The sequence below is a fragment of the Rhinolophus hipposideros genome (genome assembly GCF_964194185.1).
Source record: "Rhinolophus hipposideros genome assembly, chromosome: X".
NCBI lineage: Eukaryota > Metazoa > Chordata > Mammalia > Chiroptera > Rhinolophidae > Rhinolophus > Rhinolophus hipposideros.
Window position 1 is genome coordinate 3,279,547 of NC_138046.1, and position 27,410 is coordinate 3,306,956.

The following is a 27,410-nucleotide window of genomic DNA, read 5'->3' on the forward strand; positions in this document are numbered from 1 at the left end:
CTGGACCCTCCTCCCCATCTTTTCCTGTCATCAGTCAGGGAGTAGACATTCGCTGGTGTGTGGCTCTGCAGCACTCATCCCTCTCTATTCCTTAGACTCTTGTTTCCTTTAAATGAATTGTCTCTGCCTCACTGTGGATGAGGTTGGTGAAACAGGAAGTCCATGTGTGAACTTCCTATGATGGAAGCCAAAGGGACGTAGCCTCTGTCTCCCCAGCCCAGTCTAGCCAAGGGGAGGACATGGGCCTAAACTTGGTCACTGGACACTGTCTTTGAACTTCAAATCTGGAGCAAGCAGTATGAAAAAAGAGGAAACAGCCTTCATCCATTTCAGTGGCAGCATCCTGATCAAACTATTCCTGCTTTCCACATGTTGCCAAATGCTGCCTTTTCTTACATCTATTTCTTAACCTGGTTCTCTAGCCTTTTCCTTGATTCTGTTAGCTCCTGATAGCCTATCCCTCAATCCCACAAATTCCCTTTTCTCTTCAGTTAATCAGAGATGGTTTCTGTTGCTCACAGCCCAAAATTTTGGATAGAAAGCCCAGCTCAAATGTCCCTTCCCCTGTGAGAGACAGGGAGACAGAGAGAAATAGAGACCCAGACCCATGGTTCTGCATAAGCACACTTCTCTGTGTCTTCTCATAGCACCCTGTACAAAGTGCACCTCGCACTGGATTTTTTTTTTTTTTACTATCCCTTCCACTAGGGTAGGAAGTTATGTTGGTCCCATCCTTGTGCACTCAGGGCTCACTAGCTCTGTGCCTGGTCTAGAGGCAAACATTTAAGGCAACAAACATTTACGGACTCAACTAATGGACTGGTAACTCTGCCTCACCCATCCGCCCTCCCATCCACCATTTAGCAGCCTCAGTGACTTGGACAGACTCTCATCAAGCCACAAAAATGATGTCAGCACCTACTTTTATAGTGAGGCTGGCTGGGAATAACATGGGCTGACTTCTGTTTGGGACCCTCATTCTGTCTATGCTGTGGGAGATGGGGAGGGAGGAGGAAGCAAAGCAGACAGGAGTGGGGGCGGGGAAGAGGCTGTTGGAAGAGCTCAGGTAGAAGATGATGTCGAGGTGGATTAAGATGGTTGCAATGGGAATGGATAGGAAAAGGGCCGACTGATGAGATTGTGAACGGGGCACTAGGAGTGAATAGGAAACTCAATTGTTTCTGGTAATTCTCAAAGCAAAAGCTGGCCACTTGAGATGGCTTCCTACAGAAGGAGGTGGAGAGGGAACACGTGTGTGCACGTGTGCGTGTGCATGGGGGCAGGTGTCACACAGTCTCCAGCATCCTCCTCCTGCCAACAGCGATGACCATGCTGGCTGCCTGGCCTGTTTTCTAAAGAGCTTCCCCAGGCAACAGTGGAGAGAGGAGAAGGGGGGCCAGCCACCCACTCCACTCAGCAGAGGTGAGCTGAGGAGCGTCAGTCCTCCAGTCTCCCTCCCCTTCCCCCTACAGGATGCCAGGTGCCTTGTTTGTGATGAAAGCTTTTAAAAACCCATGTGCATGGGTGGTCATGCATTCATTTTTGTGCATTTAACTAATATTCACTGAGCCTAGAGCACACAATGGTGAGCAAAGCCCACCATGGACCCAGCTCTCAAGAAGCTCCCGAGCTGGCGGGGGAGAAGATGCGCAATCAGGCAATTAGGAAGCAGTGTGAGCCGGAGGTAAGCGCTGGTTGCTATGGGAACATGAAGAGAGGCCACAGCTGCTGCTCCTCTCTGAAGAGCGGTGGCAGGCGAAAAAGGAGGCATGAAGCAGACTGACCTGCTTGCCAGGCCCAACTCCGCCCAGCCTGGCTGACTAGCCCAGGACAAAATCTTCTGGCACAACAAAAGCTGTCATCTCTCTGCCCGTCCATCACCTTGCCTACGAAATGAGGCGGAATAGTGATGTAAAGCCACATGAGACCTTGTATGTCTGTGTCGGCTCCCCAGTAGGTGTATGATGCATGGTAGCTGCTAGGAAATTATTTCAAGAAATATTTGTTGGTTGAAAGTTTCCCACCAGAGGTGGTCATGTGAACAAGATAAACAAGGCTCCTGGCCTCACAAAAAATCATGGAACAAGTAATACCATTGTGATGAGCACCATGATGCTACGAGAGTGGGCCAGAGTAGGAGCTGGCCTACACTAGGGCACCAGGAAGAAAGACTTCCTGGAAGAGGTGACATTTCAGCTAAGATCGGCAGGAAGGCTTCATCAGCAAGGAGCAGGAGAACTGCATTCCAGCATGGTAAACAGCAGGTGTGGAGGTGCTGAAGGAATAGGGAGTCTGGTATGTTCCAGGCAGAAAGAAGGTCAGTGGAACCTGGGCTGGGCAGGCACAACAGAGGTGGGAAGAGTAGAGATTGAAAAGATGGGCGGGGCAATGAATTCAAGCCTCTAGGCCATGGTAAGGAGTTTGTGTTGGCTCCTAGGATGACTCCAAACTCCCAATGTTACTCTGACTTTCACAGCTGATCAACTCACGTCTCAGTGTCTGAAGCAGGGCTGAACTCAAGGGGCTTGACTCAGGGCCAACATACAGAAGATTCTGCAATATGAGAGCTGTCAGAGCCCTTGGAGGGCATTTAGGCCCAGATGCTCATTGTGTAGATGGAAACACTGAGGCCCAGAGAGGAAGAAGAATTGTTCAGGGTCACACGGCAGGCAGGGTTATCAGGCCACTTACTGCCTTTTGTCTCTGTGGAAGACTGATCATGTATTTATTTTTGGAGGAGCCATTTTCTCGCCCCCTGAGGACAACCAGCAGTGTTTATAGTTCTTTCTAGCCTTCTTGCACTGTCCCTACTGTTCTTCTTTTCAAAGGGCATATGTTCCATAACCTCAGATCCCCATTTGCTTGTCCTCCACCCTTCTATTGTGAGTGGGGCAGCCATGGACAGGGCTTGGCTCCGAGGCAGAGCCCCAAGGAGCTACTCCCACGCCAGCAATTGATGTCTTCCAGGCTCACCCTAGCTCCTGCCCTTGCCACTCCTCCAGTCATGTTCTGTGGGCAAAGCTCCCCCCACTGACACGGCCACGGCACACACACACACTCGCGCAGGTGGCATGGGTTTCAGCCATTATCTAATACAATATCTCCATTGCCAGGATGGGAGGCTTAGAGAGAATAAGGGATGCGCCCAGGGTCAGGCCCAAGTTCTTGCCTGTGAACAAAGTGTGTCCTGGCCTTTTGGCTCTGCCTATCCCTGTTCCCTCCCCACCTGTATCCCTCTCACCCCACTCCCCGCAATAACCCTTTTCTTCCTGTTGATGGAAGAAGCATAGAGACACCAAGGGTTGAGGGGAAACCCTATGGAAAGAGAGTGGCCCCGGGCTGCCTGAGCAGAGGCAGGGGGTAGGGGTGAGGGGAGCCTGTTCTCCGCCTCCCTAGCTTAGGCCTCTCTACTCCTTCCCTGCATCTCAGGGCAAAGAGCTCAGCCGTGGATCTAGTAAGCTTCTCTAGGTCTCCACCAGGGAACTCCCTACCTGGTAGGCCCCTCTCTTAGTTGGGAACTGAGGCCACCACATTCCTGTCACCATAGGCCTGGAAGTAGCTAGTTTTGGAGTTGACAGTCCTGGCTCCAAGTTCAAGCTCTGCCACCTCTAGCTAAGTAGCCTTGAACAAACCCTTATAATCTCTGAGCCTCAGCCTCCCCACCTGAACATAAGAATTGCTACCTCACCACCTTGCTGTGCAGATGAAATCAGAGAGTGTATGTAAAGTGCCTGGCATATGGTAGGTGTTTGACAAATGTTAGTCCCCTCCCCACAGTCTGGGCTTGCCCCTCCAGCCCCAAACCCAGCAAGCTCTGCCTGATTCCTGCCAGAGATCTTTGGAGTGAGGCTGTGACCAGATCTTGGCAAGAGCCTCCTGGCTCTGGAGAGAAGAGAAGGGAGCTATGCCCCACAGTAGACAGTCCTAATCCCTGAAACTCAGCAGGAGACATGCAGTAGGAAGCCAAGCCAGGAGAAAAGATGAAGGGCCTGGGAGATTGCAGGGTAGGAGGAGGAGGCAGGTGGCTTCGGGGCCTGTGGGAAGTCAGGACAAGGAAGAGAGGAGCATGGAGGCCCACCTCAATGGTCCAGGTATTGTGAGATAACAAAAGAGAGACAAAAGAGGAGGCCTCTGGACTGCAGGCTGCTTGGACCTTTCTCCATGGCAACCTCTCTTAGCTCATCCTAGGGCATAAGCTCTCTGTCTCTCCCAGGCTCTAGCAGGGGACTTGGTCCAGCTCATCCAGCTCCAGATACCTGTGCCTCTGCCCCCATCTCACTCTGTCCTCGCTTCCTGAGCCAGGCTCCAGAGATCATTGTTCTCATTTTCCGCCTCCACAAACCAAACCTCCAACCTCCTCCCACACACCGGTCCCTTTTGATACATTATTGCCTTCAACCCAGAGGCCCGCCAAAATCTCATACTTTACCAACTGTTCTTCACAAGAAATTCCCCTCTATCTCCAAAGTCATCAGTATTAGTTGTCACAAAAGGGCCTTCACTGAGTCCCAGCTATGGATACAATTGGCTCAAATGAATCCACTGGCTTACCTGGCCTCCCTTGCAACCACCAGCCAAGAAATAACAAGCAGAGGTCAGTGAACTCTGGGGCCAGAAATGGTCCTTAGTCTTTGACTCAGGTGAGGACTGAGTCTGTGGCCTGGATCAGAGCTGAATCTGTAGCTGGGATCAAGGCTGAGTTTGTGACCAGGTTTAGGGCTCAGTCTGTGACCAGGCTTTGTAAGTTTCTTTTGGTTGCAAGCAACAGAATTGAAGTCTTTGGGCAAAAAGTAAGGTTGTATTTGAAAGAAAATGGGCTGTTTTTCAGAATTGATGTGAACATGACTCATTTCCAACTTTCCCGGTTTCCATGTCTCCTTTTGAGTTTCAAATACCTTGTAGAGGAGTCCAACTGGCCCAGCATGGGTCAAGAACCTCCGCTCCAGGTTCAGTCAAGTTAGCCACAGTGCAGGGTCACACATTGCTGGTGGGAGTGCGAAGGGCTCCAGCCTTTGGAGAAAACAATTGGGCACCATCAACTACAATTAAAAAGATATACATCTTTTGACCTAGCAATCAATCATACTTTTGCAGCATTGTTCATAGTATTAAAAAAAAAAAACCCTGAAAATTGTAATTATCTATCAATAGGTTTATGGTTGAATAGATTATGGCATATCCACATCGTGCAATACTGGGCAGCCATTGAAAATTAGTAATTAGAGTCATACCGGTGGATTTCAGAGGGTGTTATTGAGTGAGAATAACAAGAAGTGGAAGAGTATATATGTGATGCCATTTTAATAAAAAGGACAAAGAAAAACCCACGCATGTATTGCACATGTACATACACACATAAGTATCATACATCTGTATATGATTCTACAAGTGTGAATAAAAATATAATATTAGGTTACTGATATAGGTTATATGGGTAGAGGAGGGAGACAGGGAAATATCAAAGTAAAGATTTTTAAAGCATACACATAGGATTTCTGTTATGAGTGTATCTAAAATTATATAGAGATTTGTCTGTAATTATATTACCTTAAAATACTTTAAATAAGAGATGAATAAAAATGTACCAGAACAAAATCTTATCAGGAGAAGATTTGGAGGCAGGATTACTGACAAGATTTTGACCTTAACACCAAAGGCCTTATTAGAGACAAGGAGAGTCATTTCTTACTGATCAGATGAACAAGTCTCTGGCAAGATGGAGCAGTCCTTAACATGCATGCCCTATATGTATTTTAAAAGCATAGATAAATGCTATTGTACTGTGCATATCCTCTTATATCTTATTTTTTTCATTCAATATTGCTTATCAGATGTGCCCATTGTGGTGCATGGAGATTTAGATTCTGCCTCTTAGCTACTCTGTAGTAGGTTTTCCACCATAACAATTATTCATTTTCCTTGTGATCAATATTTAGGTTCTTTCTGGTCTTTTAATATTAAAAACAATGGTATATAATAATGATGAATATCAGCTATAATTTTATATATGTAGTCACAGGATGTGGAGCACAGCATAAGGAATAGAGTCAGTGGAACTGTAACAGCTCTATACGATGTCAGAGGAGTAGTAGATTGGGGATGTGGGTTTATCACTTTGTGAGGGATATAAATGTCTACCTATTGCATTGTTTTGTACACCTGAAACTAATTAAAAAAACAATGGTGCAATGAATATAACTGCACATATTTCATTTGAACCATTTGCAAGTATGTGTGTAAGTAGATTCCTAGAAGTAGACTTTCTGTGTCAAAAAGTATGTGCATTAGTAATTTTGATAGACGTTGCCAACTTGCCCACTACAGAAGGTCTAACAATTTACCTACCTCCCCCTAGCAATGTTAGAGGATGCTCGAAGCTCCACACCCCTCACCACACCATGTGTTATGAAGCTTTTTCTTATAGGCCAGTCTAAGAGAATGAAATGCTACCTAATTTTATTTTTGTTAGCGAGCTTGAGCATCTTATGTGTTTAAGTGTCATCTGTATTTTTTGCCCATCTAATGTCTATTCATATCCTTTCCTCATTTTAAAATTGCTTTGTTGATCATTTATTGATTTGTAGGAACTCTTCGTGTATTTGGGAAATGAACCCTTTGTCTATGAAATTAGCAGCAAATATTTTCCCCAGGGTTTCTTTTCTTTTTACTTTACTTAGAATTGTTTATTTAGTATATTTTTGCCTGCCAGAAGATTTTGTTTTTATGTAGTTGAGGCTTTTATTATTTTTGCTCCTGTATATTTTGTCAAATTTATAGTGATCTTCTCTACTTCAGGATTATACCAAAACAAACAAACAAACAGACAAAATTTCCCAAACAGCCTGTCATTTATTTAAGTACTTTTATAATTTCATATTTCCCTTTAAAGAAAACATCAACTAGAAGAAGATATTTACAACTGTACAAATATAACTGACATCTGGTATCCAGAATATATAAATAATTCCTAGAAGTCAATAATGATAGAAAAAACCATCCCGACAGAAAAATGGACAAAATATATGAACAAACAATTCAGGCAAGAAGAAATCTAAATAACAAATGCAAGAAGATGCTTGACTTCTCTAGTAATTTAGGGGAAAGCAAAGTCAAACAGCAATTTTACAGATTGGCAACAATTTTAAAGTTTGAATGTATCAAGAGTGGTGGAGTGGGGCCGGCCCAGTGTCTCAAGCCGTTGGAGCTCCATGCTCCTAATGCAGAAGGCTGTCGGTTGGATTCCCACATGGGCCAGTGGGCTCTCAAACACAAGGTTGCCAGTTCAATTCCTTGACTCCAGCAAAGGATGGTGGGTTCCACCCCCTGCAACTAAGATTGAACACGGCACCTTGAGCTCACCAGATGGCTCAGTTGTTTGGAGCGCGTCCTCTCAACCACAAGGTTGCCGGTTCAACTCCCCCAAGGGATGCGGGGATGCGCCCCCTGCAACTAACAACGGCAACTGGACCTGGAGCTGAGCTGCACTCTCCACAACTAAGATTGAAAGGACAACAACTTGACTTGGAAAAAGTCCTGGAAGTACACACTGTTCCCTAATAAAGTCCTGTTCCCCTTCCCCAATAAAGAAAAAAATCTTTTAAAAAAGTGGTGGAGTGTGCAGAAAACGGATGTGAATAAATTCCGGGTGGAAAAAAATTGGTGCGAACACTTTGGAAAGTGGATTGGCAATAGTATCTATTGACACTGAAATACTCCTACCCCTCCTGCCCCAATGACCCCCCCCCACCTCCTGGAATTCCTGCCATTGTGTAATTGCCTCCCTTTGAGTATGGGCTAGAACTAGTAATTCCCTTTAATAAAATATGATAAAAGCGTTAGGGTGTTACTTCTGAGATCTGCCTTGAAGAAATGTTAAAAGAAGTTCTTCAGAAAGAAGAAAAATGATATAGGTCACACACAAAAGAAAGAAAGAACATTTGAGAAGGAGTAAATGAAAATATAAATAAAATAAAATCTTCCATTTTTTTCTTATTCTTAACTGATCTAACAAAAAAGTGTTCAACAAAATAGTAACAACAATGTGTTGGATAATTATAACTTATGCATACATGAAATGAACATCAGCAATGCTATAAGGGACAAGAGGAAAAAACTGGAAATATTCCTTTACAAAATACCTGCACTACCCATGAACTAGTATGTAGAGTCATTTGAAAGTGGGCTTAGATTAGCTGTAAATGTATATTGCAAACTCTAGGGTAACCACTGAAAAATGTAAAAATGAGAAATATTATTGAAAATTTAAGAAAGGAGAGAAAATGGAATCATATAACATGCTCATTTAAAATCAGAGACAGCAGAAAAAGAGTGGAAGACTCAAAAAAAGAGAGGACCAAAGAATAAGAGCAATGAATAGGAAACAGTTACAAATATGGTGAATATTAATCCAACTATATCAATAATCACTTTAAATGTGAATGGTTTAACTACACCAATTAAAAGGCAGAGACTATCAGAACGGATATATTTTTTTCAACACCCAACTAAAAGACACAGATAAAAGTAAATGGATAGAGGAAAATATACATGCTAATATTAATAAAAAGAAAGCTGGAATAGCTATGTTAATTCCAGACAAAGCAGATTTCAGAACAAGGAAAATTATCAGGTATAAATAGGCTCATTACATAATGATGAAAGGGGTCAATTCTCCAAGAAGACATAATAATTCTTAATGTGTACTTACCTGACAACAAAGCATCAAAATATGTGGGGCAAAAAGTGGTAGAACTACAAGGGAAAATAGATAAATCCACTATTATAGTTGGGAGACTTCAACACCCCTTTGTCAGTAATTGACAGATCCAGCAGGCAGAAAATCAGTAAGAACATAGTTGAACTGAACAGGACTATCAATCACCTAGATATTAATTGACATCTATAGACTACTGCATCCAGCAACAGCAGAAACACATTCTTCTCAAGCTCACATGGAACATTCACCAAGATAGACCATACCCTGGGCCATAAAACACACCTTAACAAATTTAAAAGAATAAATATCATACCAAGTGTCCTCTCAGACCATGGTGGAATTAAACTAGAAATCAATAACAGGAAGATAATGGGAAAATTTCAAAATATTTGGAAATTAAACAACACACTACTATATAACATATGGATTAAGACGTCTCAAGAGAAATTTTAAAAAGTGTTTTGAAATAAATGAAAGTGAAACTATAACTTACCAAAATTTGTGGGATGCAGCAAAAGAAGTGCTTAGAGGGAAATTTATAGCATTGAATGCCTATTAGAAAAGAAGAAAGATCTAAAATCAATAATCTAAGCATCTATCTTTGGAAACTAGAAAAAGAAAAGCAATTTAAATCAAAGTAAGCAGCAGAAAAGGAATAATAAAAGAGCAGAAATATATGAAATTGAAAACAGAACAATAAAGAATATTAAAGACACCAAAAGCTGATTCTTTGAAAACTATTAGTAAGGTTGGTAAGTGTCTAGCCAGGCTGACAAAGAAAAAAGAGGGCAGACAAAGTTACTAGTATCAGAAATTAGAAAGGAGCCATCACTACCGATCCCATGGACATTAAAAGGATAATAAAGACATGAACAACTCTATGCCTACAGATTTGATAACAAATGAAATGGACAAAATCCATGGCACGGTTTTAATAAATAGGATAAAGCAAAAGTGTTGGGATGTCACTTCTGTGCTTAAGTCATAAAAGGACTATGTCTTCCATCTTGGGTGCTCTCCGGCGCACTCTCTCACCAGCTGCCATGTTGTGAGGAGACTCAGGAAGTCTATGGATAGACCTATATGGCAAGGAATCGAAGCCTGACAGCAACCACATCATTGAGGGTTTTTTAAAAATTAGTTTCAGGTGTACAAAGCAACATACTAGTTAGACCTTTAAACCCCTCATAAAGAGATAACTCACCCCCCAAGCTACTACCCCTCTGACATCTTATATAGCTGTTACAATACTATCGACTGTCTTCCTTTTGCTGTACGCCACATCCTGTGACTATATATATATATATATATCTATGTATTTAGTAATAGTTGACATTCCATATTATTCTACTTCAGCTTCAGGTGTATAGCACATTGGATACAGTTTATGAAGTGATCCCCTTGATAAGTCCAGTGCCCTTCTGGCACCTCATATGATCTTTACAGCATTGTTGATTATATTCCCCATGGCGTATTAACTGCCAATTCACCTTTTTCACCCTTCCCCCAACCCAATTCCAATCTATCACCCTGATATATCTACTTATATCTTGCACCATACCTAGTTATTACAATATTATTGACTATATCCCTTATGCTATACCCTATATTCCCATGACTACGGTGTAACAACCAATTTGTACTTCCTTAATCCCTTCCCGTTTTACTCATCCTTAACCCCCCTCCCTTCTTAAAGAAGTCCCTCTAAGATTCCTTGTAATACTGGTTTGGTGGTGATGAACTCCTTCAGCTTTTTCTTGTCTGAGAAGCTCCTTATCTGTCCTTCAATTCTAAATGACAGCCTTGCTGGATAGAGTAATCTTGGTTGTATGTCCTCGCTTTTCATCACTTGGAATGTTTCCTGCCACTCTCTTCTGGCCTGCAAAGTTCCTGTTGAGAAATCAGCTGACAGTCTTATGGGAGCTCCTGTATAAGTAACTAGTTGCCTTTCCCTTGCTGCTTTTAGGATTCTTGCTTTGTCTTTAACCTTTGGCATTTTAATTATGCTGTGTCTTGGTGTGGGCCTCTTTGAGTTCATATTGTTTGGGACTCTCTGCGCTTCCTGGGCTTGTATGTCTTTTTCCTTTGCCAGGTTAGGAAAGCTTTCAGTCATTATTTCTTCAAACAGGTTTTCAAATTCCTTGCTTTCTCTCTTCTCCTTCTGGTACCTCTACAATGTGAATTCCAGTACGCTTGATATTGTCCCGGAGTCCCCTTAAACTCTCCTTAAATTTTTGGATTCTTTTTTCTTTTTGCTGTTCTGGTTGGGTGTGTTCTGCTACCTTATCTTCTACCATCACTGGTTGGATTCTCTGCTTCATCTAATCTGCTGTGGATTCCCTGTAATATAGTGTTTATTTCTGTTATTGTATCCTTTATTTCTGACTGGTTCTTTTTCATGGTTTCCATCTCCATTTTTATGCTTCCTATCTCTCTGTTGAAGTTCTCCCTGAATCATTGAGCATCCTTATAACCAGTGTTTGGAACACTGCGTCTGATAGATTGCTTGTCTCCATTTCCCTCAGTTCTTTTTCTGGAGCTTTGTTCTGTTCTTTTATTTGGGACGTTTCTTTTTCTCCCCATTTTAGCTGCCTCCCTATGTTTGTTTCTATGTATTAGGTAGGGCTGTACATAATTGAGCTTTGAAGTAGATCTTCTGAGGCCTGCCAACAGCCACGTAAAAGTTTGGATGTGGACATCCCACCCTAACTGAGGCTGCAAGTGAGACTGCAGCCCCAGATGACAGCTTGAGTGCAACCTCATGAGAGACTGTGAACCAGAGGTACCCATCTAAGCCATTCATAGATTTCTGACTCACAGTAATTGTAATATAATGAATGTTTGTTGTTTTAAGCTGCTAAATTTGGGGGCAATTTGTTACACAGCATAGATACTACTACATACCCTTTGACCCAGAAACTCCACTTCAATATGCATATGCTAGAGCAGTTTTTTTCCAATCCTTTTCACATCAGAGCACATGTTAAAAATGCTAATTTTTTGTACCAGAGGCAATAGACTCCAGGGCAGCAGCTGAGTGAAGCCAGGTCCATCTTCCCTGGAGGGTAAGGGAATCAATATATCAGAACTGCTCCAGAGAAACTCTTCCATATGGCCACAAAAACCATTCGCTAGGATGTTCATTAAATCCTCACCTATAATTGCACACAACAGAAATTGCCCAAGTCTATCAGATAGGAAAGAGATAAAGAAATTGGATAATCATGCATCAGAAGTTCCTACAATAATATATTATGGTAAAATCATATTGGAAAATTCATACAATAGTATTCAGCAGTTAAAAATGAATTACCTAGATTTCAATGTAGGAAATTGCTAAATTTACAAAAAAATAAGTAAAAATTTAAGCCGCAAAAGGATATAGTTATTATGATACCATTTTGGGAAAATAAGTAAGATGAATAGGATAAAGTGAGGGCTTCAACTGTAACATTTAGCTTCAAAAACAGAAGGACCTGAAGATCTGAAGAAAAGACAATTTGCTCAATCTCTGTGACAGGTACTTGCAAATGTGCATTTTTGTACTCTACTTTTCTGCATGTTTGGCATATTTGAAATATTTTTTGATAAAAATGCATCCTTTCTTGAGTGCAAAAATACATATACATTGGATCAGCCTTATTAATTTTGTCGTTCAACCTCTCTATATCCTGATTTATTAATCTATTTGATCTATCTATACCATAACAAGTGTGCTTCAGTCTCCTGCTAGAATTGCAGACTTTCTGATCTCTCTTTGTATTTCTAACAATGTTTGCCTCATATATTTTGAAATTACATTGTTTGGCATATAAATTTGAACGACTATATCTTCTCGGTGAATGAAACAACCTATTTTGTTCTCTTTAAAGCTTTTTACTTTGAGTTATTAATTTTTCTGACCTTAACATTACTACAAGTCTCTTTCCTTCCTTCTTTCCTTTCTTCCTTCTTCCCTTCTTTTTCTTTCTGTTTAAAATTTCTTCCTTCTCCTCCCTCCCCCATTCCCTCCCTTTCTTCTCTTCTTCCTTCTTTCATTTCTGCCAGTATTTAACTGGCATGTATGTATCTTCCAGTCCTATTTTTGCTTTAGGTGAGATTCATAGAAACAGTGTATAATTGGATTTCTAAAAATAAAATGCTCAAAATGAGAGTTTGATTTTTGATAGGCAATGTGAATCCATAGTACGTACTGATGTATTTGGATTTTTGCCTGCCTTTTGCTTTGCTTGGGTTTTTTCACATCCCTTCTGCTTGCCTCTCACCCCATTTCTGCCCTTTGTTAGATTGAGTTTTTCTCTTTGTTCTAAATATTACTTCTTTAATGGTTTGAAAGTTATACATCTTATTTCTATTCTGTTGTTACCCCTAAAATTTTTTTGTGCTTTTATGATGCATTTTATTTCCAGTAAGAACAAAAGTTCACTGTTGATGTGAACATAAGGAAGTCTCCATTGGTAGCAAATATTAGAGAATGCACTGCATTTTAAAAATATTAGTTTCTCTAATATTTTCTACCAATGGAGACTTCCTTATGTTCACATCAACAGTGAACTTTTGTTCTTACTGGAAATAAAATGCATCATAAAAGCACAAAAAAATTTTAGGGGTAACAACAGAATGTGAACCCGTGTTGTGGTAGATGATTGATCATGATCAGGCTGGATTTTGTGATTAACAGCAACAAATTCTACTGGAAACAGTTCAATGTGCTTGAACCACCAGGTGAAAAAAACTTAAGCTCACTGCAATCCTAAATATGGTCTCACATTTTTAATACTTCCAGTACAAACCATAACATATAACATAGGATATGATATATTAATATAATTACTTTCACATTGGAATTAATCAGAAAGAATTTGCAGATTTCGTTTTATTAAAAAAAAAAATCCAGAACAGAAGGGAATACGGCTAAATGGTTAACATTTGTTAAAGCTGGCTGTTGGTTACATTTCTCGCTGTCCTTTTCTGTATCCTTGACGATTTCATCATTTAAAATGATATAAAGCTTTAGGCCCACCCCGGTTTCTCTAGAGCAGCTGCCGCCCCCGCCACATCAAGGGGGCGGCTCCAGCTGACGCTACCGTCACTTCCGCCGCCGCAGTCGCCGCCCGCCCGCTGCTGTCTGGCGGGGGAGGAGCAGGACCCAGAGCAGCAGCTTTGACGGTCGTGGCGGTCGGAGGTCCGCGAGCTCTGCTCCTCCCGAGAGCGCGCGAGTGACGGGACTGGTGAGTGAAACGCTGTTGGTTTCCTCCATTCATCCAGACGTGGCGGTGGGGCAAATGTTCGGCTACCGGGGAGAGGATTTCGGGGAGATCTAGCGAACAGATTTTCCAGCTCGCCCCTCGGGAAGGGGTGGGGCGGACGCGGGACCTGACTGCAGAGGGAGGCCTGTGTCATCCATCGGCCTGTTTGGGGGCCCCATCCTCTGTCCCTCAGCCCCCTTCATGTGGCGCAGTACCCCCGCAGTCGAATGGTTTTAATCACTGTTAGAGGAGTGGTGGTCGTGGCAGTCTCCCACCTTTCCCTGCTTCTCCTCCCCTCACCCCTCCTCCGTTCTCGGCCCCTTTGCAGAGCACTCTGTGGCATTTCTGCTCCCATTTTTCAGTTGGTTTGCTGAATGGTAAATTGTTAAAATTTTTAGGTTAATATATTGTTTCCAGGAAAATAATTGTTTTCAGAAAAACACATTATTCCCAGGGAAAAAGTATACTCCCATGCGACCTTTTCTTTCTTTTTTCCCCTTCCACGTTGGTTGAGATCTGCCATTTGAGCTGATAACGTTTTCCCCTCTCTCCTTATGACATTGCAGCCCCCTCCCCCTCTCTGTCTGTCCCCCTCACCCTCCTACTGTCTCCTCCTGGTGTCTCGGTGTCTCTCAGGCGTGCAAGCTGGGGACACACACCCACAAACGCACTCATGCAGGGACTAAACACACACACGCACACATACACACACAAACCTTCCATTAGAGCCCCCCTCCTTGCCCCTATACTCAAGGTTCCTGTGCGTTCCCTCCCCCATACACGCATGGACACACATGCTCAGTGTCACAGCCTTCAGTGCTCTCCTCTCTCCTCTCTCTCTCTCTCTCTCTCTCTCTCTCTCTCTCTCTCTCTCTCTCTCTCTCTCTGCCAGCCACATACCTACTTAAGGATATCCTTGGATCGCTGCCTCATCTCCCATACACCCCTTACATACAAATGCTCCCCCACACGTGTTTACACATCCCTCTCAAATGCTCCTGTCTGCTACGAGTGTGCAAAGACAGCTCTCCTTTGCTGGTCCCTGTGGCACACACACTCACAGAAATCCTTCTCCAGGGACACCACACCCCACCGCCGCAAGCCACATTCATGCATACAGACATTCTTTGATTGCTGGCCACCCGACCACCGGTCACACATACATCCCTGTCCAGTGCTGTCTTCCATCTACATATTTGCTCATACTGACATTTCCCCATTGTTGCCTCCCGTTTTCACGAACACACACAAACTCATGAACAGTCCTGTCCAATGCCACCACACGCTTCTTTACCTGCCACAGACACATAAACCCAGGCGTCCCTCCAGACTTCCAGCCACCACACATACAACCAAACACGAACATTCTCTTTCATATTTACACACGCCCCTCTCCTCTAAAGCCACCCCACCCACACCTGTCATTTTTATACCCACAGCGAGAATCGGTCTCATTCTGTGACACAACTCTTCCCAATGCCACAGTCACCTGCCCCTTCCCCCTGCAAACACAGGCATCTGTCCATTGCACGATTGGTATTTCCCCTTCCACCTGCTCTTTTCCTCCTGACAGACACATAGGCACTCAATGCACATATACCGATCTGTATTTTCTATTCTATTCTATTCCTATTTGCAATTCTCCTGTATGTCTGCAGGGCTCAGAAAAACACAGACACCCCATACAAAAATCCCTCAGTGGTCTTTCCTCTCTCCATGTTAGCACAATTTCATAGTACTTCACCCACCTTCCAAGCATCCAGTCACCCCTGCCTCCCGCCATCTTCTGTCAGATTCTCCCTAAGTCTGGCTTTCCTATAAACCCAGTTTTGTTATCATTTTGCCAACATCAAAAATGTGTTCCAGGTCTACACCTGCCAGTCACTGGAATGCTACCCTAGGCCTTAGAAGAAAGTGCAACTAATTCTAAAGGCCACTTATTCTTTTTGTTACCTGCTGACTTGGAGCTAAATCTCCGTGTTCCTTTCTTCTGAACGGATTGGATTTTCCCATCTCCAGAGTGTGTGTGGGGCACAAGGACCTTTCCACTCGAGCCTAGCTGTATTGCAATCCACCCCGAGGCAGAGCAATGGGTCAGGAATCTAGCAAGCCTGTAGGGCCCAAGGCAACGGGAGGGTATCAGGCCCACACAGGCAGGAGGTATGGAAGAAGGCATGCTTATGTCAGTTTCAGGCCATCCACGAGCCAGCAGGAAAGGATTTCCAGCCAGAGAAAGACGACATCTGAAGTCCCAATGCACAGACCAGTCCCCAGTCAGACCGCCAAGAGGAGCCGATTGCCACTGTCCAGTGTTCGTCGTCGTTGGGATGACAGTGAGAACTCGGGAAGCAGCCTGAATGTAGATAATGAGGACTACTCCAGGTACCCGGCAAGAGAGTATAGGCTTCTGGGTAGCAGAAGAGGAATGGCTTATGGACCTATTGACTCTTTGCGGGAAGATGAGAGCGAGGAGGAGGGGGCTGGGCCTGTGGCGCTCGCGCCAGTACCAGTGCGAGGGAAAACTGGCAAGTTTAAAGATGAGGCAGAGAAAGGGGCAAGGTCTTTGGTTGGGATGCCCCCCCACTTGCCTGGTTTTAACCGTGATGTGAGGGGCCAGCTTAGCAAGCTAGACCCAGCCCCCTCTGCCAGAGCTGGGTTCCTGCAGCAGAAGAGCATGGCTTCTCAGACCTCTGTTGTGGGCCGCAAGGTGGCCGCAAAAGGCGACAGCCTGGAGAGGGAGAGACGTGAGCAGAATTTTCCTGTGCGTCTCAGCAGGGCTCCTGTGAGTCTTTGTGGTGGTGGGGAAAACACCCCAAAGGGTGGAGAGGAACCTGTGGTGAGGCCCAAAATCAGAAATCTGGCCGGTCCCAGCTGCGCGAAACCAAAAATATTTTTTGACACTGATGATGATGACGATATGCCACACAGTACTTCCAGGTGGAGGGGTACTGCCAGCACTGATGAAGGCCCCTCAGATGGCCTGGCGAGAAGAGGCAGAGGTGAGAGTTCAAGTGGCCACTCTGAGCCGAAGTACCCTGAAGACAAGAGGGATGCCAGGAATGAACAAGTGAAGCCAGAAAAGCTGCCAAGATGGCGACGAACCATGGCCGACCCTGACTTCTGGATGTACAGCGACGATTACTACAAATACTGTGAGGAAGAGTCGGACAGTGACAAAGAGTGGACTGCTGCTTTGCGGCGGAAGTATCGGGGTCGGGAGCACAACCAGTCGTCCAGCGGTGAAAGCTGGGACACCCTGCCAGGGAAAGAAGAGCACGAACCTGAGCCAGCCCTCGTGAATGGCGCTGCCGGCGCAAGCCCCGGCAGCAGTGGCAGCAAAGAACTTGAAGTCCGAGGACCATCTCTTCGGGAGGCGGAGCAGGCATCGCTGGAAGGAGGAGAAGCCCCTTGGCTGCAATACAATGAAAATGAGAGTGGCAGTGAGGGGGATAATGATTCAGGCCAGGAGTTTCTGCAGCCTGGCGTCTTCATGCTGGATGGCAACAATAACCTTGAAGATGACTCCAGCGTGAGTGAAGACCTAGAAGTGGATTGGAGCCTCTTCGATGGGTTTGCAGATGGGTTGGGGGTGGCTGAAGCCATTTCTTACGTGGATCCGCAGTTCCTGACATACATGGCACTCGAAGAACGCCTGGCCCAAGCAATGGAAACTGCCCTCGCACACTTGGAGTCCCTCGCTGTAGATGTGGAGGTGGCCAACCCACCAGCGAGCAAGGAGAGCATCAACACTCTTCCCGAGATCCTGGTCACTGAAGACCACAGCGCAGTGGGCCAAGAAATGTGCTGCCCCATCTGTTGCAGTGAATATGTGAAGGGGGAGGTGGCGACAGAGCTGCCATGCCACCACTATTTCCACAAGCCCTGCGTGTCCATCTGGCTTCAGAAGTCTGGCACCTGCCCTGTGTGCCGCTGCATGTTCCCTCCCCCACTCTAAGACCAAGGCTCTTTACTCCTGGTCTGCTGATTTTCCCCATCCCAAATCCACAACACTGCAGGAGCCCTCTCAGAATTAACAAGTGAAATGAAAACAATCATTAATCTACACCTGTTGATTTCTTGTGATCATTTCCAATGTGAAAACCGTTGCGTACGATTGCAGTAAACATTAGACTGTCTTTTAGAGGTTAGAAAGGACAAACTAAACTTTCTAAGTGCTACTTGACATTTCAGTGAGAATATACCTTTTCTAACCTGAACATTGAAATCAGTTGCATTCGTTCTCTTCAGTAGAATATGTTGCTGTTAACTGTAATGTCAAGCTCATCTGTTAAATAAGTCCAAAAAGGCATCACCAGTTCTGTTGCATGTTATGGGTTAACGTTCCTGTAATTGCAGTGCCGTCAAAGCTTATTAAAATTCTTTTGGTATTTCATGGTATAGTGGAATTGTCTGCTTTTGTCTAAGACGGAGGTACTAAGTGCCTTTATGATGGATCCCTTGCATTTGCATGAGAAATAGGTTTTTTTGGTGCTCCCAATAGTAGGAAAACTTTAATTTCACTGAAAATGCTGACTCTGACAGCAGCAAAAAATTAAGGGTAATGATCTCTAAAAGTAGAAATAAAGTGTATGATTATCAAACTACTATGGGGCAAAGGCCAAAGAGAGAATACTCTGTCAGTCTGTGGGAAGGAAAGAAAGAACAAGAAAGCATGGTAAAAATAAAGAACACGGGTAGGAGTAAATGCACACTGAGGGTAGGGGGGAAGGAGTTAAAATCCCCTTTCAGAAAACAGAAACTCCCAGAGGGAATCGGTAAAAAAATAAAGCTCTGTGTGGATTGTATACCTTAACTCAGTGATGCAAGACGAACAGAAAAATATATGGCAGACAAATGCTGTGGAAAATATATAGGTACCCACCTACATAGAGCGAACAGGCCTTAACGTTGGGCCATATTGGCTTCAGATCTCTCTCTCCAATAAAGAGAGTTTTTTAGGCACAAGCGAAGTTTGTCACCCATCATACTTACCTTCCTCCACCGAAGTAAGAACTACCCAGGAAATGGTGGTTTTACTTCTCGTCTATGTTTTTAGACATGTGTGTGTGTGTATATGTGTATATATATATGTATATATGTGTGTAGCTAACCAATAGAGTTTCTGTTTTCTAAGTGAATGTAATTGATTGTATGTATGTTGTACCTGGATTTTTTTCACTCAATATTGTTTTTGAGATTTAGCCGTTTTGATACATGTTGATGTATTTCATGCATTTTGACTGCTGTATACTAAATAGTCAGTTGTGTGAATTACCACAATTTCTTTATCCATGCCCCTCTTGGTGGACATTGAGATTCTTCCTAGTATTTTGTGGCAATGAACAGACTTGACAGATGTGTCTGTGTACCTGTGTGAGTTTCTCTGGGGGTAAGTATCTGGAGATGAAATCTCTGGGTCTTAGGGTTTAATTAGCATATTCATGCAAACTGCTCTCCAAAGCGTACTCACTTATGCTCCTCCCAACAGTTTCTGAGAGCTGTTTTCAGCTCCAGCAGCCTGGATATTGTTAATTTTCAACCTCACTGACAATCAGTGGCATGGAAATTAACACAACAATAAAACATACTGTGTCCATCAGAAAGCAATCGTTTTTCTTTGTGATAATATCTCGTTTGGGCTAGGAAGAGAAGAAATGGGAACACTCCTGCTGTTGACGCGAATGTAAACCGGAGCAGCCTTTGAGGAGAGTGGTTGGAGTAGCCGTCTTTCAAACTGTAAAGTGGGGCATCTCCGTCAGCCCAACTTAAGTACTTGGGTAGTATGGAATTGACCATGCAGCAGTTAAAACCGGTACTGATACGGACAGATCTCCAAGACATAATGTTAAGTTTTTCAAAAAGCATATTGTAGAGCGACATGCACAGTCTTTATGTAAAATAAAGCCTTACAAAACCAAACAATATATGAAAATGCATAAAAGTGTCTAGAAGGCTACATACCTAACATGGCAGTGGTCCCCTCTCGGGAGGGACGGGATTGGGGGAAAGGAGTGAGGAAGGAGGCTTTTGATTTTTTTTTCACTTGAAACAATTCATTTGCTTGATATTTTTTTTACACTGTCAGTGTATTTCCATGAATATTAACAGAATAAGTAAAATGAAGGATTTCCAATTAAAAAAAGAAAAACTATTATTCTCTCACTGCAAATATGGAAACATGGGTGGAGGGCACAGTCCTTTTTCTTCTATACCTGGTCAAGCTGATATATTTATAACTTCGTCCCCTACAGCCGTTCTGTGTTCCCCCTTGGCCTTCTGCCAGCACCTCAGCTGTCGTGGAGACACCGAAGCGTGCGACCTTGGAGGGCCCTTGTTTGGCAGGGTTGTGGTGGTTTGCCTGATGTTAACCTTGGCTGTGCACCACACGAGAAGGTAGGTTAGGCGCACCCGTGGGTCCTGGTCGTCTTCCTGCTCTCTTACATAGCAGCAGCCCCCTGCTGGAGATGGAGAAGACTGTCACTGCAGAGGGTCCTGCTGGAGGCGAGGCTCTTGGGAGTAGGGACACCCACAAAGACGGAGACCTGGGCCCCAGGCCCTGAGCAGCCCGCACTTGGTCCTGGGACCTCAGCAAAGAGCGTCAGACATTCGTATCCAGTACATAAAGTTTGGAGGGAAGAGATCAGAGGAGTGGAGAGCATGAAGCGTTTGCTCTTGTACTGCTGCAGTGATCACGGTGGTGGTGTGGTCCGAGCTGACGGGGCTGCTGACCAAAAGCGCCTGTGCAGGATGTGGTTGGATCCTTGGCTGCGCAGTTCCCTCCTTCCTGCTAGTTTCTGGTTCTTCAGACTCCCTCAAAATTTTCCAAGTCCACCCCCCATAGCTTTCTGATAAAACTGTTTTGCTTAAACGAACTACAGTTTGTTTCTGTTGTTTGTAACTGGCAACCCCAAATAGCATGCTGGCCAATACCATAGCCCACTTTTGTGCCTGTTTTCCTAGTCATGTGAGATATCCCAAATGGCCAAGGGTCAGGAGATTTCTGTTTACAACGCAGTGGACCCATTATTGGCACCTGGAGCCGTGGTTTTTTGGCATAGTCAGCAAAGGTGCCACCCAGCACACTGTACTTGGTGGTTACTGGGCTTGTTTCCTGATCACTGATTGGTAGCATAAACCACTACATCTCACAGGAGAGTATCCCAGGTTCCTGAGGTGGTCCCCCCCCCGCTGGCACTCTAGTCTTTCCTGGCTGTAAGGCACTACCTGCTTTTTCTTAGGTCTCTGTTGCAGCTAGATCCTTCCACGTTTGTGCCTGGACCTGTGACCTGAAATGTCCTTTCCAGCCCTGTCAATTCCTCCCATCCTTTGAAAAGTCCTGTTCACATGCCAGCTCCTGAGAACTATTTTCTGATAGCCCCATCTGCTTCCCTCTCTGGGTCCCATTTCTGTGGTCCTTGGGGTCAGGAGCTATCTATGCCTGAGTCACTTCCACAGTCGTTGCACCCAGCGCTTGGCCACTTGACCAGATGAAGATTTCCTCTCCCAGGGCAGCCTCAGAGCAGGGGGTGTGTTCAGCAAACCCAGGAGGGGTCATGGGGCCTGGCCCAGCAAAGTACAGGGGACCCAGCCTTAGCCCCACTCCCATCCCCAGGCTCTACAGGCCCTGGCAGCCCTCCTATCACCCTCTGTCCCCTTTTCTGTTTGTCCTGCTGAGTCCCCACTGGTTTAGAGGCTGTTCTCAGGCCCAGGGCCTATGGCAAGGAAGTGGTGCTTGTCCATGTGCCACCTGGCCCCAGCCTTTGACGAGGCCTCAAGCCAGGTTTCAGAACCCCTGAGCAGTGCTTTCAGCCTGCCTTGATTATCCACATCTGTAGAATGGGATTTGGCAGCTAGGCACATCACTGCAGGTTTCTGTTTTCCCCTGCATGCCTCCCATCCTATTTCCTCCCTCCAGACGTCACTTTTTCCAAAGATGGCAGTCAAACATTAGTGAGGCCTCTTCATCCTTCACATTGGGATAAGATTTCCCCAGACCCCTTCACATTCCGAAATGTCACTGGATCCACCCATCAACCCCAGAAGGGGTTCGGAAAGGTGGTGGCAGTTCTGAAGAGAGCAAGAGAATATGTGCTTGGTGGGGGAGAGCAGCAGGGACGTCTTCCCCACAGCTGTCCCCACCCCAGTGTGGAGAGGAGCAGGTGGGGGTCTGGTCCTCAGCATAAGAGGACCAGACTACCTCCAGGTAGACCCTTCAGGTGCTCTGGTTACTAGCTGCCAGTCTCCCAGCAGCACACTGAGAGACCAGGTGAGAGCAGCCTGGAGGCAACCAGACAACAGGGTACCAGGACTTTGGGTGGGAGGAATGGGAGAAAGAAGAGACAACCTTGGAGGGGTTCTTCCACAGAAGCTGGGGAATAGGGGATAGTAACTGCTTATTGAGTCGGAAGAAGGTGGCTGAAGCAGGGCCTGAGAGCCAGCCTGAAGGAAAGTAGCGACAGGGCACTAAGATCTCCAGGGACCCAGGGGAACCAAGACTGGAGCACTGCTTGGCCCAGACCAGGCTTGCATTCAGCAAATGAGTTCCTGCCCGCTGCGCTGACAGCTGGCGATTCCAAGCTGACTAGTTTAGTTCAACAAGTACTTACCGACCTGCCTGTGATGTGTGGGATAGGGTCCTGCGGGAGATAATAAGGCTTAGTCCTCCCCTCGAAGGGCTCATAGTCTAGTGTGTGAAACAGACCTGTGAAGAGAGGATTGCAACCTTCTGTGCATGGCGCTACATGGAGGCAAACACGCAGTGACCTGGTTGCCAAAATCTGGCTGGTCGTGCTGGGAAGGAGGGCTGATGGCTGCAGGCATCGTGGTTGAAGCCACATGGAAAGCACGAGTAGGCATTAGCCAGGTAAAGGGACGGGGGGAGAGGAGACTGGGCCCTTGGTTTGTTGGAAGGGCACTTTAGTGAAATGCGTTAACATTTAAAACCCACACACTGTCTGACCCAGCAATTCCACTAAAATTTCTCATACCTGAGCAAAAGTACAAGGTTGTTTGTACAAGGATGTTGACTGTTGCATTGTTTGCAGTGGCAATAGACTAGAGAGCATTTCAGTGTCCCGTCAGTGTCCACAAACCCAGAAATTACACGAGTGAGGTATACAACAGGCACAGTGACCATGCGTGTGACAAGACACACATGGACATCCATGCCACCTGTGCCTACAATGTCTCTGGAAAGATACACAAGAAACATGCTGAGGTCAGGGGAGAAGGAGCCTCACTTTTAACTGTATGTCCTTGGTCCCTTGGGAGTTTTTGTTAATTTGATTTTTTTAAACCATGTGTATACATGACAGAGCGAGCGAGAGAGAGAGAGAGACGAGGGAAGCAGGGAGAAGGGCACAGATCTCAGGCAAAGGGAAGTGAATGAACAAAGGTGGGGGTATATGGAATAGTATGGCATGTGTGCATGGCCCCCTGGGAACCAGAAACTGCAACATGTAGGAGATACTTTAGAAGAGGCAATCAAGCAGGCCTGATTGGGAGAAGAGGAATCACAGTCCAGCTGGTGTCATGAGGACATGTGGTGGGGCTAGAGGGTGGCCCACCACCCAGGGCACATCCACTACCATCTCAGATGTGTAAGAGACCTCCAGATTGTATATATGCAAAATAGAGAGATTATCAGGAAATCGACCATCATATTATCTAACAGTTGTTCTCTCTCAGCAGGGGATTATAGGTAATTGTAGTTTTCTTTCAGTTTTTGAGGGCATTTCTCAAATTCTCTTCAACAAGCAGGTGATGGGGAGAAAAACTGAAAACAAAATTGGACTGTTGCTGGGACAGTGACTCAAGCGTCTCAAGGCCGAGGCCAGCCGGCTCTTGCTGAGGGAAGCCAGGCAGGCTCTGGCAGCCACTCTAGTCCTAGGCAGCGTGGGCTGGCTGGCGGAAAGACCTGCCACCAAAACAGTTTTCATGCTAATTACCTGTGAGTGGCGAGCAAGGCACATGCCCTCTTTCCAGCCTGGTTTGCTTATTTATAAAATGGGATCAAAGAATCCCTATGACATGGGGTGCTTGCAATGAGCAAATGAAATAACGGGGGACAAAATCCGCTATATAAGTGACAGGGGATGGTGGTTTTTGGTGGTTCCCATTTATCCCGGCCTTTTTTTTTCTGGGCTGGACCAGCAGGAGTGCAGGGCTCAGAAGAAAATCCACCAGTCCCTGATGGAAAGATTCCCCCCACCATCACACCCACATAGTTCTCTCTTAAGCAACTTAGCAAGGCCGACTCCGGATGCCTGGCCCGGTTTGGAGAAAAATACTTAGCAGGGAGTCCAACATTCCCTTTGGAAGCGGAGTGGGGCAAGAGGGGGAGGAGGAGGAAGCAAAATGTTTGCTATTTTTTTCTGTGCAATTGACTCTGCCGGCCGAGGTTCTTTGCTCACCGCTGTCTGTGTGCACAGATGGCGGCTCGAACCCCTCTTGGTGAAGGGCTTGGCTTCCTGTGGAGCACGCCCACCCCCTCCAGGCCCGCTGAGGAATGTAGGCTGTCCCAGCTGCAGGGGCTCCGTGTCTGCCCGCACCCCTCCCTGAGCCCCGGCCTGACCCCTCCTCAGGCCTAGATGAAGGAGCTTCTGTGTCACGGGGCCCCGCCTGATTAGACATGGCTGCCACGTTGACTCCTCCCTCTCAGGCTGGGCACTCCTGGTAGGGAAAGAAAAGCCCAAGGCTTGCCCAGAGTCCTCCCAGCTAAGAGAGTGCCCCCCAGGAGCTCAGCTGGGTTTGTGGGGTCCAGAAGCAGAGGAGTCAGGGGTGGGTCTTCTATGGCCCCGGTGCCCAGGGTTGTCAGCCAAAGCCTAGAACACATACATGCAAATCTGATGGACCCCAAATCCCGGGCTGGGTGTGGGTTCTGCAGAGGTGGGCAGCCTGAGGTAGAACGGTGAGGCCCTCGCTCACCAGAGAAGTGTGTATATAATTGGAGCATTCAAATGCCCCTTCTTCCACTGCCGTGGATGGATGGGAGAGCTATTCATCTTTTCTGTTTTTTTTTTTTTCTCTGCGTTCAAAGAGCCGCTCAACTAAGGAGCCGCTCGACTACTTATTAGCTCTGGGCCTTGGGTGGGTCAATTTACCTCTCTGAGCCTCAGTTTCTTCATCAGTAAAATGGGGATGATAGCCTTGTGGGACTGCTATGAAGAGCATATGAGGGACTAGGACAGGTACAGTACATAGGAGACACTGTAGAAATGGTATTGCCTTCCTATGTTTATTAAGCACTTCCTTTTGTGGTTATACAGGGGAATGTAGAAGTGACTGAGATGGTCACTGCCCTCATGCAGTCTCCAGGGATTGAGGCCCCTTGGCCTCGAATGAGGCTTCACCTTGAGCCCTGTTTCCGACCGGGGATTCTGACCTGTCCTTGAGACTCTGGCACTGCTGAGCTCCAATGAGATGCCTGAAGCCCAGAATTTGTCTTGCTGGCCCAGCCTCTGTAGCTGGAGCCCACAGCCTAGAGACAGTCCTCCCTGGGCAACCAGCCAGCCTGCTACCAAACACTTCTGGAAGTGTATCATGTAATTTTCATAATAGCTCGACAAGGAAGGTGCTTTGATCACTAGTCTAAAGATACTTTCTGTAAGGTCCCAGCTCTGCATTTGCTCCGTGACCTTGGGCTAGTGCCTTAACCTCTCTGTGCCTCAGTTTTCTCATCTGTAAAATGGGAGTTAAAGAGGGTAAAGGAGGTCAAATATATGGTGATGGAAGGACTGACTCTGGGTGGTGAACACACAATGTGATATGTAAATGATGTCTTATAGAATTGTACACTTGAAACCTATGTCATTTTACTAACCATTGTCACCCCTATAAATGCAATTTAAAAAATAAAATGGGAGTTAAGTAACAGTAGCTTCCTTTGAATTAAAGTGCTGATGCCTATTAAGCTCTCAATACTTGTTAACTGCTAAGAAACCTAGGCTCAGAAGGGGAAATGACCTGCTCAAGGTCACACCGCTAGGAAGTGGCAGTGCTGGGGCTGGTACCCTAGCCTTCCTGACAGTAGGTACTCTGCCACTCTTTGCTTCCTACCCTTTGGATTTCTGGATTCTGTGTCGATTTCCTGTGGCAGGCCCCTGCTAGCTAGTCAGGACTCTGTTGGATTTCCCATGCTGACTTCTTGACAGGGCCATTGCAAGCACCTTCTGCCATATTCTTGTGATCCAACCCATTGCCTCCCAGGCAGGCCTCCCTCTGGGCTCCTATAATTTAGTCTATCATCAGGCCTTGCCTCACTCCATTCTTAAATAATAAAATTAATGATGCTAATAGAACACTGCACTTGCACTTTAAAATCATGGACACATTCAATCCTTAGAGTAGCCCAATGAAGTGGGTGCTACAATCAGCCCCATTTTCCCTGTGAGAAAACTGAAGCACAGAGAGATTAAGTGATTTGCCCAAGGCCACACAGCTGTAAGTGGTAGAGCCAGAATCCCAAACCAGGCAGACTGGCTCCAGAATCAGTGCTCTTAAGGAATATGCTCTGCAGGGCAGCATTTTGGTCAGCCCCATCCCACTGCAGTGAGCGCAGCCATGTCTGACATGAGACTCCACGGGGGGGACGAGCCAGGTTGCGTTTGTGGACAGCAGGTGCTTAGAAAATTGTTGAATGGGTGGATGAATGAATGAATGAATGAATGAAACTAAAATGGGGAGGGAGAGCAGAGACAGATTGGAGAGATAAGGAGAACTGACCAGATTAGAGACTGATCCAATTGGGAATATGAGGAAGTCTTGGATAACTCCCAAGATTTTGGCTTTTGGGTGACTGGATGATGAGGTGATTCACTGAGATAGGAACCCTATAGGAGGGACAGAATGCAGGGCTGGGAGAGTGGCACTGATGAATTCGGTTTAGGATGTCGGGTTTGAGGTGCTTTTGAGACATGCAGGGGGGTGTCCAGGAGGCTCCAGGATACAAGGTTTGGAGCTTAGAAGAGGGATTTGGGCCTCCTGCCCAGCCCCCTCCCATTGCCCCACCCCCTTCAATCACACTCTAAACCGCTGGCCCAGCGGCCTTTACTCTTCCTACTGGGAAGGAAAGGAAGGGATCTTTGATGGTGGGAATGGGGGGGCGCGCTTTTCTAAACCAAACAAACGCACACACAGTGCCTGCTTGTTGAGGATCAGCTTGCCTGGCTCTGGGCACAAGTAGGCTGGCTTCCAGGGCGGACCCCCTCCCACCACCCGCCGGCCCCTGCCGCCTGCTCCCTGCCAAGGTGAGCTCTGACAGGGCGACTTGTCATCTTTTCAACACCTCATTTTTCCCTCCTTACTCACTGCCCGGGGAGAGGTCCTTCCTGTTTGCACACCTCGGGGGCTAGGCCAGGAGGAGGAACAAAAACAGCCTTCATGGGGCAGGGGGAGGGGAGGGCAAAGGGAGAGGGCTGAGAGGGGAGGAAGAGGGGGAAAAGATG

General features: G+C 45.8%; 1 protein-coding gene across 2 annotated transcripts; it reads left to right on the top strand.

Annotated features, from left to right (window-relative positions):
- The first annotated feature begins 13,821 nt into the window (after window positions 1-13,821).
- Window positions 13,822-18,358, top strand: PJA1 (praja ring finger ubiquitin ligase 1). 2 transcript variants are annotated; one of them, XM_081042439.1, is made up of 2 exons: window positions 13,822-13,947; window positions 16,153-18,358. In XM_081042439.1, exon 2 carries the CDS (start codon window positions 16,220-16,222, stop codon window positions 17,918-17,920), a length of 1,701 nt encoding a protein of 566 aa, XP_080898565.1. In that variant the 5' UTR covers window positions 13,822-13,947; window positions 16,153-16,219; the 3' UTR covers window positions 17,921-18,358. The 2 variants fall into 2 exon arrangements, with proteins under 2 accessions (XP_080898565.1, XP_080898566.1); XM_081042440.1 differs by having other exon boundaries at window positions 13,847-13,947; window positions 16,159-18,358.
- Window positions 18,359-27,410: the final 9,052 nt, after the last annotated feature.